Raw genomic sequence first — 13,883 nt, forward strand, 5'->3', positions numbered from 1 at the left:
GACGTTGAGTGCTTTAATGCTTTTAAATAAAATATTTGAATGAGAGAAACGATTTTCAAAACATATTATACGCATTGCGTGTTTCTGACGACGGTAAAGATTTCGCAACTTACTTTTAGAGGTACTTCCCCAAACAATATTTGCATAATTTAAATAGCTATGAATAAATGAGTAGTAGAGTTGAATTAAATTTTGTTTACTTAGATAGTATCTGACTTTATATAGAATTCCAATACTTTTTGCCAATTTAGTAGAAATAAAGTCGATATGATACTTCCATGTAATATTTTCATCAATGTAAATGCCTAAAAATTTTGTGACCGACTCCTTTTTTATTTCAATTTTATCAATAAAAAGTTTAGGTAAATTACTTGGTAAAAAGCGCTTTTTTGCGAGAGAGTGGAAAAGGACCCATTTTGTTTTGTCAATGTTTAAAGTTAACTTGTTGCACTTAAACCAGTTGGAGATGTGATTGAGTTCTTTATTCATATATGAAAAAAGCTCATAAATGTCACTGTTTGAAAGAAAGAAATTAGTATCGTCGGCAAACATGATACTCATAAGGTTAGAAGCTTTATTTAAATCATTTATATAGACTAGAAACAAAAGTGGACCTAGAATAGAACCCTGTGGAACACCACATTTTATGTCAATTAATTTTTTATTTTGAAAATAATCACCATAGGAAACAAATTGTTTTCTATTTGTCAAGTAACTTTTATACCATTTTATTAATTTGCCATTAATTCCGTAAAATTTGAGTTTTTTAAGTAGAATTTTGTGATCGACCGTGTCAAATGCTTTTGATAGGTCAATGAAAATACCTAGTGTATATTGTGATCTACCAAATGAATTGGAGATTTCACGAATGAATTGTGTAATGGCTTGTTCAGTTGAACAATTTTTTTTAAAACCGAATTGATTTTTATATAGAAGTTTATTTAGATTAAGATAATTGTATGTTCTATTGTATATAATTTTTTCTAAAATTTTCGAGAAGGTTGAAAGAACCGAGATAGGGCGATAATTACTAATATTTGATTTTTTTCCTTCTTTGTAAATTGGAGTAACTTTAGCTATTTTTAATTGGTCGGGGAAAACACCTTGCTGTATAGATGCCCTGAAGACTTTATAAAGAACACATTTTAAATTTTCAAAGCAATCTATGACTATGTTACCATTTATTTCGTCCGCACCCGTAGCTTTGTTTCTTTTGAGAGATTTGTAAGCTCTTTCAAACTCATCAAAAGATAAGTCAGAATATAAATTATCTACAGAAAACGAATTGTTTATAGGCTCTAGGAAATCACTAAACGTTTTTTCCGTAATTGGAATCTTACTTGCCAATTTAGTTCCTACATCAATGAAATATTTATTAAACTCATTTGCAATTTCGTTTGGTTCATATATATTTGTTTTATTTATTTTAATTACTTTAGGGAGGGAATTTGAATTTTTTGTTTGTTTTCCTGTTATTTCTTTTAACGTTCTCCAAGTACTTTTTGTGTCGTTTTTAAATTTACTTATTAAATTTGAATAATAATTTTTTTTTAGTTTTTTACGAATTTTTTCAAATAAATGTTGGTAATTTTTATATTTTTGATGGTTTTCATCTGATTTTGTTTTTAAATATTTTATATATAGTTTCTGTTTGATTTTAGAGGATTTTCTAAGTCCTTTGGTAATCCATGGACTATTCAAGGTTTTTTTTTTGTTATTTGTTCACAAAGTGGAAAGTTTGCATTGTATATTGAGAAGAACGTATCAAAGCACACTTGTCCAAAATGGGAAATAATTACTCCGAAGCTTCCCGAAAAAACCCTTTGGAGCGAAGTATCTACATATGTTCCTGATTAGAAAAATGAAAAAAATGAAATCCTTCATGACCGTCCGAGCGAGAAATTTTAGTTTTAAAATGTAAGAAATTGCGACAAAAAATATTTTTTTGCAATCAAAAGAAAACACATTTTTTATTCACTAAACATTGATCTACACTACATAACAGATCCCTGATGCATGGGTAAGTCACTAAAATGTTTAAAAAACTTCAAAATCAAAAGTAAAATGATTGTTTAGCAAGTTTAATTTTGATTTTTTTAAAAATGATTTAACAATTGTCCACTGTAGATTGCTTTTATTCTTTTTATTCTATGAACACATAACAAAGAAATAATGTGAGAAAACAATGTGAGAAAACAATGTACTCTTTAAAAAATTGAGTTGGGGGCAGCTTTAATGTTAGTTAGTCAAGCTTTTTTGAAAAACTAAAACATAAATAAACTGAAACAAAGAGACGATGTTTTCTTGATAACTTTGCATTAAAGACGCTTGCTGTTGAAATCTACTATGCAACTCAGCAACTTTTCTGGATAGTCTGGATGACCCAGAGGCCTTTTGTATCTCTCCCAGTGGGTTCGGAAACTGTGATGAAGGGCTTCTGTTGTCTGTTCGCTGAATGGTCCAAGAGACTTTTTGTGACGATCAATGAAATCCTTGACATGAAAGAAGACAGTGTCGACTTTTGGACTCACACTTACTTTTGGCAAGGAGAGGAAAGCCAGTTGAAATTGGTCAATTTTCTTTGAGTAGTTTGAATCCAGATGATTTCCAAAGCAGGCATTTACAACTGCATCAAACTTTCTCAAAGTGTCGATGAATGGAAAAACATGAAAAGCTGAACAATTCTCTGCTTGTCTTTGAAGAAGGTCAACATTTTTGAGGAGTTTGCGGCATTCATTCCCAGCAAACTGCCCTCCGTGAAAAGGCTGTTCTTTGATATGAAGAGCTTTAGGCCATTCTTCAGCCTCAGGCCAGGAGTCCTTTAGTGCCTTGAACAGATGGTTCACTACACCGAGAAGGAGATGTAGCTCCATTGGTGGTATGATGTCAAGAACAAGTGCATTGTCAGAAAAATCCAAGAGGGGCTCATGCACCACATTCTGAAATTGTTTAGCCTTTTTCATGTCTAAACCAGCTGCTTTAAATGAGGCATAAGATCTTCTGATGGATCCAAAGGTTCGAAAGTTACCATTCTGTGATAACCTATTGTGGTCAATGTCACACCATGTGCAAGGGTGTGAGCTGGCATGTGACTGAAGCCCACACACAAGGTTTGCCACCTTCAGGTCACTTGAAAGAAGAAAGTCAACTCGCTCAGAGAAGATGAGAGATAGTATTATTCTCAAATTCTCATAGTTTTCTGGTACATCCTCTGCTACAACAACAAGAAGTTGAGATTTCACACCACTGTCTTTTGCTGCAAAAGATGTAAGTGTCTTCTTGTCTGGTGGAGCTTGAACTTGAGAAATCAATTTATCTTCTTGAATCCCAAGGCTAACCTTGAGGAAACCACCACCACCGTCAATTCCAAGCTTGACTATGTGCTCTTTATACACTTGTTTTTTGAGCAAGACATCATTGAGAAGTTCAGAGAGATTCTTGCAGTGAACCACAATTTGTTTCTTTGTCTGAGACTTTTCATGTGTCACAGTTATGTTTGTGTGAGTGAAATGTTCAGATAGTTGTGTACCTATTTGATGGAATTTTGCCCGGAATCGAGGTTCAACAACTCTGGCTTGTGCAACATGGTTCAATGTTGAGGCCAATTTTTTGACGCTTGCATTAGACAGCCCTGTGTTTGTCTGAATGTTTGCAAGGTCTTGGGCTTTTAGAACTACTTCATCACCAAAGAGTCTTTTTGCGCTTGCTGCACCTGTATTAAAAACATTGCTATGAGTAGGAGCAAATTTTTCACATAAACAACCAAGTTTTCTTTATGGAAAGTAAAGTTTAGATTTGAACTGCAAATTTTATTTGTTAAAGGTTTTTTCTTTTGTAAAAGACAAAGACAATGACAAAGTTTTAATTACTATCAGATAAAAGATTTGCAAGTTACTGTTACCTGGAGTAATTGGCAAAGGTCGCCCACCACCACTTTGTGCTATTCTTAGGGTTCCATGAGGAGAAGCCTCTTTAGATGAAATGACTGCTGAAGCAATCTGTTCACTGACTTTGGAATCTTTTGATGCCAACATCTTTATGTTATGCCTGAATGTGAACTGATTGCATTGATGAGGTACTCCTCTTCCAATTAAGGAGAGGCAATCAGAACATCTTCTTTGGTCTTGGGATGGTAAAGGCTGTTGTGGCATTTCAAATGGGTGCTTTTGCAATGCTTTCAGGTGTCCAATTTTGCAAATGATGCAATCACACTGCTGTCCTCTTGTCTCAGGCCTAGGGATGACAGATGAGAAATCAAAAATGGGAGGGACAGAGACATTCTCACCATTTTTCTTTCTCCTCAGAAGCAGTCTGCAAGAATCACACATTCCAAGTGGGACTCGTGTGTCACAAAAGTCAACATCCTGAGAAATCAGACTCTTGACTTGGTCTTTAAGAAAACTTGTTAGCTCCCTAGAACATTTTTTCATACAGAGGAGACAAACTGACTTCCGACAGTCTTCATGATTTTTTGCTGAGTTTGGCATTTTTGAGTTGTGCATTCCACGAATGAAAACATGAATATGTCATTAAAATGCCTTTTCCCGAAATTTGGTTCAATATTTTATTAGGGATGTGCCACTAATACTTAAGAACTGATTTTTTCATCAAATTTTGAAAAAAAAAATTAAAATTTTTTTTGGCAAAAATCTTATTTTTTAAACTGAAATTTCTCGCTCGGACGGTCATGAAGGATTTCATTTTTTTCATTTTTCTAATCAGGAACATATGTAGATACTCCGCTCCAAAGGGTTTTTTCGGGAAGCTTCGGAGTAGTTATTTCCAATTTTGGACAAGTGTGAAAGAATTTATTATATATTGTATTTGCGTCATCACTAAAGTTAATATGTTTCCAATGCAGAAGTGATAATTGGTATTGAAAGGATTTTATATTGTTCTCGTTGAAGACACGTTTTTTTATTACATTTTGTCTTTCGTGGTTATTAGAGGATACAGAGTGGATTGTTAGAAAAATGGGGAAATGATCGGATATGTCAGTTTTTATAATTCCTTTTTGTAATTTCTTATTATAAATATTTGTGGTAAAAATATTATCAATCAACGTCGTTGAATTTTTGGTTATTCTAGTAGGGCGATTGATTAAAGGAAGCGCTCCTGCCATAAATATTTCATCATAAAAACTTTTTACTTTTTTATCTTTACTATAAATTAAACAGTTTATGTTAAAATCACCAATTATAAAAGTAATTTTGTTTTCTTTGCTACCTTTGTGAATGATATTTTGCCGTAAAAAGAAACTAAGATTTTCAGACGCACCAACAGGTGGTCTATAACAGCAGCTTAATAGAATATTTTTTTTTTTGTTTAAAATTTCAATAGTTAAGATTTCTTTATCGCCGTCAGAAACGCACATATCATTCCTAATATTATACTCAATGTGTTCCTTAACGTAAATCAGAACTCCTCCACCCCGTTTATTTGTTTGTCTTTCTAACAAGATAGTTTCAAAACCTGGAAGATGGAAAATAGAATTATTTTTAAAGTCATTCGAAGAAATCCACGTTTCTGTTAAACAAATTATATTAAAAATGTTTTCAGTTTCATCTAAAAAATCACAAAACTTTTCAAAATTTTTATTAAGACTTCTAATATTTATGTGAAGGATTCTGATTTTTTGATTTTCAGTGCCATTTTTATTAAGAAATTCTTTTAACTTGTTGGGATAAAGATAAGAACAACATGTGTTCACATCGTTAAAAAAGTTTACATCTGGATCTGAATTAAGATTTGATTTTAAGAATTTATCATGAAAATTAAAAGTAAAGGATTCGTACTCATCCATGTTTGTTTTTAAACTTGATTATAGAATATTAAAAGAATTCCTTTATAGTTATAGGTCACGTGTAATTAATTTCTTGTAAGTTACTTTAGCAAACATACCTTTAGCTCTCATTTCTTTCGCTTCTTTGAAAAGCTTTCTTCGTAAATCCATTGTAAAATCGCTAAAGTCTTCGTTAACGTACAACCGCTCGTTCCAAAGCTTCATCGTCGTATATTTGTTCAACACTAGGGCTTTGTCTTTGTAGTTTTGAAATCGAACAATTATTGATCTGTTTTTTCCTGTTTCTTTTCCGACTCGATGGGCTCTATCTATTAAAATTTTTTCCTGTATATTAAGCTTTGTATTAAGGAACTCTTTGATTTTTTGCTCACTTTCTTCCCAAGTTTCATTAGCTTTTTCTTTAATCCCAACAAATCTCAAGTTATTTCTACGGCTTCTGTCTTCTAGTTCTGCTATTTTCTCTTTTACATTATTGTTTTCATTTTCAATGTTACTTAGATTTGGTGATTTTTTCGACTCTGTTTTTTTTAATTCTGTAAGTTCAATTATTACTTTATCATAGCTTTTACTTATAAAATCGACAGCTTTCTGTACCTCAGATAATTCTTTTTTTAACTTAAAGTTTTCATCTTTTAAGTTATTAAATTTAATTTCCATTTTTTCAATTCGATCATTAAAAATTTTCATCATAGTATTCTCATGATTTTCAAGGATTTCTTTAAGTTGTGCTGGTGTAAAGTTTTTCGCCATTATTTTAAGTTTTTTAATAAGCGTCTTTAAACACGTCCGTTCGCGGTGAAATTCAGCCATAAATGTAAAAATATATCTTTAAAAAAAGTGAAAACCGTAAAATTTACAGTCTCCTAAGATATCATTGGTTCTGTTTTGGTTTCTTCACTTAAAAATCAAAAAATAGTTGTATTTTTTTCTCGTCATGCCAATCTTTCTACTGCCACATTGAAACTTATATCGTTACATTTCATCAATATTTATAGGGTAATATGCGAAACAAAAGATGCGCAGAAGATAGTAAATTGATATAGAACTGTTCGTTATGAATTGAAAAGCCAATAAAAACCTTATTTTTAAAAAAATGACCAAATAATTTTATATACGCAAATGTGATTGTAATGCTATTTTCAGAAAATTTACAAAATTTAGAAGATTTATATAGAAACCTAAGAATGGTTTGTCAAAAAAATCCATTTAGCCGTTTTTTGCCGTTAAAATTTCAAACCTTTTAAAATTCATTAGTCACATGCATTTTAGTCAAAATGAATTTCAAGTTATAATGACTAATCTTGGCATTTTAAAATACACTAGTTTTTTGGGAAGACGATGCTTGTGTGTACTTATGATAAAAACCAAATACCTCGTTTTGTAAACGAAAACATTACTTATTATTTCTTAAAATGACTTGTAGAGACATTTTTAGCAAAGTATGGTCGAAAGTACAACCAGATCACGCGTACTTTAAAATAAAACAGAATTTTAAAAACATTTTGTTTAATCTGTTAAACTAATACATTTAAAACTTAATGACCTTAGAAATATTTACATGATCGTGTAAACCATAAAGTACAACATCCGTTAATGTTATTAAAATTTCACCACCCTGTCTCCCAGACGATAATTAGTATAATTGGTGAATTTGGAAAGGAATGTTTAAGCCCTACAAATGTTACGTTTAAGCTTGCTAAGATTCCTCAATAAACATTTTTGTTGTGACTGATTTTCGTTCTTTTCGTCGTAAAAAATTCTATAAAAGCTTGCTGGAGTTAGTTTACCATTGATCGGCTGGATTTTTTTTTTTTCCCCCGACAAAAATACTATTTTTTTTTTGTTTAAACCTTTTCATTCAGTAATACCATTTGATTGTTTGAGTTTCTTAACTTCAATGGCTGGAAACTCATCTTCCGACTTTCTCTGAAAGAAATTTATATAATGGTAACAATATCTAAGGCTAAACGCTGAATTTTTAATGTAAAACCTTCATTGAAAAAAATGACCTGGAAAAAAGGAAATGCAACAAAGAAATTCTTACTTTAAGGGAACGAACTTTAAAACCAATATCATTTACCACATCCTTAAGACAAGAAATTTGAAAAAACAGTTATTTGAAATGCTAGCCCACTGTTCATTAGTTTTAATATTAAACCACTGTTCATTAGTTAAAAAAATATCTTGTAACGAATGATTGGTGAAAATGATTGGTGTATTCATTCAGCTTTTAGTCAATTGAAAAAATATAATCAACTTTTTTCAATTAAACATACATGTTTACACTGTAAGTGCAAATTTAAATAAAATTTGCACTTACAGTGTAAAACAAAAAACAAAACAACACAAGGTTAACTTTTACAGAAACATAAAACATAATGATTCTATGTAATTTATAAAAATTTACTACAATGAACTTTGACTTATAAATAACTTTTTAAAAAATTTTTTAACTGTTAAAAAAAAATAAAATAATTACTTTTGGGTGAGGCAGCAACTCGTGGAATTTTTCTTACTAGCAAACTTACGAAATTTTAGAGCCAAAAATAATCATTTCTGGGTATTATTTACAAAAGAACAGTTCAAGGTAATTGCCTTGTCTACCCTAAAATTGAATTAGATAATCACTTTTTCAATGACACCTTTTGTATGTTGATGGTCCTGATGAGGAATGCCCTTGACTTAGAGTTCCAAGCTCTTGTAATAGATGATTTGAGAGACCTGAGTGGGCATTTTTGTATGCCTCGCTCTCCACAGTGCTCCATACTAAATAATCAATTTGATTCAAATCTGACTGGAATAAGGCCAAAAGTCTTTGGGTTGAAAATTGGATATCTTTTTGAAAACTGTCAGACCTTTTTAGCCCTATCCTGTTGGAATACATAACTCTCCTTTGGGAAGGTCTGCATGAGCCATGGTACCACATGCTTTTTCAAATTAATATAAACCTGCTATTACTTTTTTATTCTTTTAATATAGGTGGTTTCTCTTTAATATAGGTGGTTTCTTTTTAATTTAGATTATTACATTTTTCACCTTTTGAAACAACATCTAGCATTAATGATTGAGGACTTTGTATGGCACCCAGGTAGAACACTGTCACCTTTGTGAACAATTCTTCACAATCAACAGTAAATAGCTCTTTAAACAACTTAGAAGCTTTTTTGATAATTCTAATATGAGAGCTTTGAGTCTTTCTGTCAAAAGTAGACTTGTATGCCTAACATCACTGACCTTCCTAAAATCCTTTCAACTTCAAACACTTTGGCTCCAAATCTTCTGATCATTTCTCTCATAGAAAAATTTACATGGATCAAATAGAACAACTCAATTCCTTTTGCTTCTCTTTTTTAACTTTTAAATTAAAACCATTTTTGTTCAGTCAGTGAATTGCTGCCACACCTTGTACTAAAAAAAATCTCCCTAACCCTCACCTTAACACTTGAAGTTGATTTGTCAAACCCTTTATCGAACCCTTGATCAAATCCTTCTTCAAAACCACTTGACTAAAACAAAACCCAAAGAATTTTATAATTACAAAGTTTATAAACTCAATATTACAAAACTATTAACAATTTTAAGAGATAATGAGATAATTAAAAACTAACTATGCCACTAAACATTTCTTTAGCAAACTGCTTTACAGCATCTATTGATGCTTCTCCTTGCTTTTTCATTTCTTGAGCATCTTCTATCTGAATAAAAATCAACTCAAAATGACAATCAACTTTACTACAAGCAAACACAGTAAAATAAGTTGAAGTATGTTTAAATACCTTTGCCATCATATCAAGAAGTACCAGATCTTTTAATTCAATTATTTCCTTTTTATATTCTTCTAGTAAGTGTGATGCTTTTTCTTTTCCACCATTTTCTTCCAATTCATTGACTTTATTCTCAAGCACTTTTACTCTGGCTTCCAAAACTGACACAGCTTGTTCAAAACTCTTGATTGCTTCTGCAAACTTTTTATCAAAAGAGAGAGCTAATCCAATATTGTAGTATACTTCAGCAATTTTCCTGTCTTCTTTATCTGATAAGATTTCATTGTACAATTCCAAACATGCTTGAAAATCAACAACTGCTTCCTCATAGCGCTCTTAAAAAAAATGTTTGTAATATCAAAAAATAGGATTTGAACAAAAAGAGTTCATCAATATAAAGGTAATTTTTAAGTATTGCCTTTAATTTATTTAAATGTAAAAATTTAGGTTTTAACTAAAAATACCTGATTCAAGACTAATCTGTGCTAATCCATACTTTGCTTCAGCAAGAAAAGACTTAGCTTCACTAACATTTCTTGCACCAGAGCTTATTATACTAGAATTTAAATTCAACATAAATTATTAGTTTTATTGTGGTGAAAAAATTAATACAATATGTATGCCTCTTGAAATTAAAAGACACCATTTTAGATTTTTGCTTTTAGTGGACAACAGTTTAAAATTTTTTATTTTCACCAATATAAAAGTATTAAACAACATTATTTGCAGTAAATTGGATATTTAAAATCTCCAATGAATGTCAATAAAAGGTATAGAAAAAGTACTAGATTATGCATTCATAAACTAATTTTGGAAAAAATTGGATTTAGTGTTCTTTATCTTAGGCAACAAGTAGAACATAACAAGAATTTTAAAGTTAAGTAAATCACCATACTTTTAATTAAATATCTTAACTTATTTTTAAGAAAACAGTTCATTAAACAGCAACAATATAAACAAACAGGTTTACTAACCGGTTACAAATGAGACAACAAAGCTCAAACATTTCCCAAGAGAGCTGCATATTAGTAACTTCTTCATCATCACTACCAGCTTCACAATCATTGCTTTCTTCTGTGATTTCCTCTGCAGTTTCATTTACATCCTCTTCTCCATCGTTTTGTTGTTCAGGGATATTTGTCACTTCAGGAGATATTTTCTCTGACTCAGACTCTAAAAATTAGAATTAAACTTAAGAAAGTAAAAAATATACACTAACACACTAAATTTTAATAAAATTGCTTTTTAGAATTAAAGTAGTGACAGAGTCCTGCTCTCCAAGTGACACCATCATTTTTAAGTCTTTCTATTATCATGACATAAAAAATGAAAAACCTCAGCTTGCTTTTCTGGCTGATTCAACTCAAAATGAGACTTAAAAGTGAATGAAGAAACAGAGAACTAAAAAGAACTGAACAAGGAGGAACAAAAACAACAACCTTCTTGATGATCTATTCCCTCCTTCTCCTCTTCAGCTTGCTCATCCTCAGACAAAGTATCATTGTATAAATTGCCTTCTCGCAGTGCATGCTCTACATTAGCCCTTAGTTCAGCCCTTTTTTCAGATGTTATATCCTCAGGATCTTATGAAAAGAGAAGAGAAAAAAAAAACTAATAGCAAATGCAACCCTCACAACAAAATAGCTTGAGCAAATATGAACTGCAAAATCTTTTTGTGTGTAGATTTTAAGACTAAAAAAATTAAGCATGTGATTTAGATACAAATCATTAAGACTTTTTCAATTCAAAGTACAATTAAAATCAATTTACCATAATTCAAAAAAAAGAGTGCTTAAATTTTGTCAAAGTTATGAGATTAAGATCTTTAAGAAAAAAAATCTAATCTCTGAGATAAACCACTTGATACAAAAAAAAAAGTGATATAAACATGAAGGTATTTGACTTTTATATATTGAAAGCTTTTAACATTTAATTGTTAAACTTTGAACATGTTTTAAAAGTACCTTCTTCAATACTTAAATCTTTCTTTTTATTTTCTTCTTCTTCTTGCTCTCCATCTGCTACTGCATCTTCACTGTCACCAAGAACAGGTGCTTTAAATTTAAATATAGAAACAAATAATTACACAACTGAATTAACATGTAGTTAGTAATAAGAATGGTTTAGGAGAAGTAGGACAGTTATCTTTTTTTAACCCATCAAAATTATGCAAAAAATATTCTCCAGCCTTTGACTTTCATTTTAACAGATGTGATTAAAGTCTTTTTTAATCAGCTGAAAAAAAGTGAAGCTAGATGGGGTGTCCCAGTTCTCCCAAAGCTCCCCTATTAATTTAATGATAAACTAGTCTGTCAATAAGAATGTGTATATGTGTGTAATTAAGTATATTAAGTTAATAACAACTACATTATTTTTTCATTCAAAAAGTACACATTTTTCAACAGATCAATCAAATGTAGAAAAATGAATAAATCATCAAAAAGTAAGCGTATTCAGTAGCTTGCAATCAATATTTACACCTAGAGAGTCTTAAACAAGTTTATTTTATCTACTATGAAATATAACTTGCCATCTTTCACTGCATTTCCAAGAACTCCATTCTCCACTCTTGCCATCTCTAAAAGAGTTTTGCCATAATAAAGATAGGCCTCAGCACACTCATCACCAGTTTGTCCATATATATCAGCACTGAAAAAGAATAACAAAGTACTGAAGTGTTAGATAATTCTAATTTAAATTAAATTAATGCCATAAATTTGAAAACATAATTTAGCTAGAGCGATTGAATATTACTCTTTGTCATATATAACTTACAGTTTTTCACAAAGCTCAACAAAGCAGTCCAGTGCTAATCGTGGCTCATTACAAACATAGTGTCGCTTCCCATTTGACATCAGCTCTTTCAGATGTATCAGTTCTAAATCACTTAATTTAAAAACATATTTTATAAAACTTTGCATATTTTATAGCCAAAAATTTCTAAAAAAGAATATGTAAAAAAAAACACCAGCCAATTAAAAGGTACTTACATTGTAGCAACTTAACTCCTTTTAAATTCAATTATTATATTATGTAAAAACCTTACACCACAACATATTACTTATAACATATATGCTTATACTTATAAGCAAAATAAAGATATGATTTGAAAGAAAAAAATCAAACAAGAAGACATCTTGCCTTTATGCAAACAAATAATTGCAAAGATTAACTTTCAGGCACCAGCTTTATCAGGAACCATTTTGAAAATATTTAACAAAACTTTTGAAGAACATTTTTCTACATATAGCAAAATTTATTGCTTCTAGCATTATTATTATCAAGTATGATTTAATTTTTTAATTAAAACCTCAGATTTAAAAGCTTGATCAAAAATTATTTTGCCAGATTCCAAAATTGTTGTGTAAACCAGTCTGTTTTGCTACATATTCTTCTTTAAGATGTAAGGTAAAAAAAACACATTTTTTGATTGAAGTTGATTTACCTGAGACCTTAGTAAGAACACTAATTAAAAACCAGTATAAGGACTTAGCAAACTTTCATTCTATTTGTTTAAACTTACCTTGGCTCGTTTTTCGAAGAGGACGGACGTACTTCTTCTGGAAAATCTTGTTGATTTTCTAAGGTCATTTTACCTGTAGTACAGTAATTAAGTTAGTAAATATTTATAGTCAATAGCTATATAAAGTCGATCAACTTTTCTGCGTTCCCGCGCGTATTAATTCAAGCAACTAAAGGTCCGTATTAGGAGGAAAAAACGATCTAATCGACAATTCCCAAAAGACATTCCTAAAAGCAGCTTTTATTACGTAATGAAAAGATAAGTAGCTATCGAGAACTTAAATAGGAAAGATTTTTAATAAACAATTGTTATATTTCAATCAACTAAAAAAAATTAATTTAAAATGTATTTTATAAGAGGCATGTTTTTTTAACTTTAAAACCTGGAATAAAGGTTTTTTTTTATGACGAAAAAAAGTGCTAAATTGAAAATTCAAAATCAATAAAAAACACGATCATATGCCTCAGTGATTTTTCATAACTTAGCCTCTATCAACAACGTTCTCTAATTCAATTACATTTATCTATACAGTTTTTAAAACTTATGAAACTGAAAACTTATTTTTCTGGTAGAAAGTAGAAACTTGTTTTGCTGCAAGTAAAAGCAATGTTTGCTGCAAGTAAAAGCAATGATCAACCAATCTCTTGAAGTAGAAAAGCAGTTTTTAACTTAATGCTTTATCGAAGTGAATTTGGTTGAAAAGCTCGAAGTAATTATAAAAGTTGCAAAGTATACAGATATTACAAATGTGGGTGGCTAAAATCTAATCACAAATAGCTTTAAATTCACATAA

The 13,883-nt window shown here is 30.5% G+C and overlaps 3 protein-coding genes across 4 annotated transcripts; all 3 read right to left on the minus strand.

Annotated features, from left to right (window-relative positions):
* Nucleotides 1-1,700: 1,700 nt before the first annotated feature.
* LOC149894665 (uncharacterized) lies at nt 1,701-4,993 on the minus strand. Its single transcript, XM_090067190.1, has 2 exons — nt 3,902-4,993; nt 1,701-3,712 (listed from the first exon to the last, which is right to left on the minus strand). The coding sequence occupies exons 1-2, from the start codon at nt 4,500-4,502 to the stop codon at nt 2,319-2,321; spliced, it is 1,995 nt and encodes a 664-aa protein (XP_089923316.1). The 5' UTR covers nt 4,503-4,993; the 3' UTR covers nt 1,701-2,318.
* On the minus strand, nt 4,715-6,614 carry LOC149894666 (uncharacterized). The gene is made up of 2 exons (XM_090067199.1): nt 5,902-6,614; nt 4,715-5,472 (listed from the first exon to the last, which is right to left on the minus strand). The coding sequence occupies exons 1-2, from the start codon at nt 6,611-6,613 to the stop codon at nt 4,715-4,717; spliced, it is 1,470 nt and encodes a 489-aa protein (XP_089923325.1). The 5' UTR covers nt 6,614.
* A 678-nt stretch (nt 6,615-7,292) lies between these two features.
* Nucleotides 7,293-13,291, minus strand: LOC145192517 (protein HGV2-like). 2 transcript variants are annotated; one of them, XM_090092528.1, is made up of 12 exons: nt 13,091-13,291; nt 12,343-12,453; nt 12,098-12,216; nt 11,532-11,621; nt 11,007-11,150; nt 10,542-10,740; nt 10,032-10,123; nt 9,580-9,902; nt 9,412-9,498; nt 9,238-9,309; nt 7,848-7,889; nt 7,293-7,729 (listed from the first exon to the last, which is right to left on the minus strand). In XM_090092528.1, the coding sequence occupies exons 1-12, from the start codon at nt 13,156-13,158 to the stop codon at nt 7,658-7,660; spliced, it is 1,419 nt and encodes a 472-aa protein (XP_089948654.1). In that variant the 5' UTR covers nt 13,159-13,291; the 3' UTR covers nt 7,293-7,657. The 2 variants fall into 2 exon arrangements, with proteins under 2 accessions (XP_089948654.1, XP_089948662.1); XM_090092536.1 differs by lacking the exon at nt 11,007-11,150 and having other exon boundaries at nt 13,091-13,278.
* Nucleotides 13,292-13,883: the final 592 nt, after the last annotated feature.

The sequence above is a fragment of the Hydra viridissima genome, unplaced genomic scaffold, assembly GCF_058129835.1.
Source record: "Hydra viridissima isolate aposymbiotic clone 2 unplaced genomic scaffold, HvirCarnegie_v1 scaffold_1, whole genome shotgun sequence".
Taxonomy (NCBI): Eukaryota; Metazoa; Cnidaria; class Hydrozoa; order Anthoathecata; family Hydridae; genus Hydra; species Hydra viridissima.

Excerpts from the sequence above, each read along its gene's own strand:
- LOC149894665 (XM_090067190.1), bottom strand. The coding sequence starts at position 4,502 with ATGCACAACTCAAAAATGCCAAACTCAGCAAAAAATCATGAAGACTGT. Across the intron at positions 3,713-3,901 it reads ACCTTTGCCAATTACTCCAG|GTGCAGCAAGCGCAAAAAGA; the intron begins GTAACAGTAACT and ends TTTTTAATACAG.
- LOC149894666 (XM_090067199.1), bottom strand. The coding sequence starts at position 6,613 with ATGGCTGAATTTCACCGCGAACGGACGTGTTTAAAGACGCTTATTAAA. Across the intron at positions 5,473-5,901 it reads GAAAGAAATGAGAGCTAAAG|GTTTTGAAACTATCTTGTTA; the intron begins GTATGTTTGCTA and ends TCCATCTTCCAG.
- LOC145192517 (XM_090092528.1), bottom strand. The coding sequence starts at position 13,158 with ATGACCTTAGAAAATCAACAAGATTTTCCAGAAGAAGTACGTCCGTCC. Across the intron at positions 11,151-11,531 it reads AGATTTAAGTATTGAAGAAG|ATCCTGAGGATATAACATCT; the intron begins GTACTTTTAAAA and ends TCTTTTCATAAG. Across the intron at positions 10,124-10,541 it reads TGTTGTCTCATTTGTAACCG|TATAATAAGCTCTGGTGCAA; the intron begins GTTAGTAAACCT and ends TTTAAATTCTAG.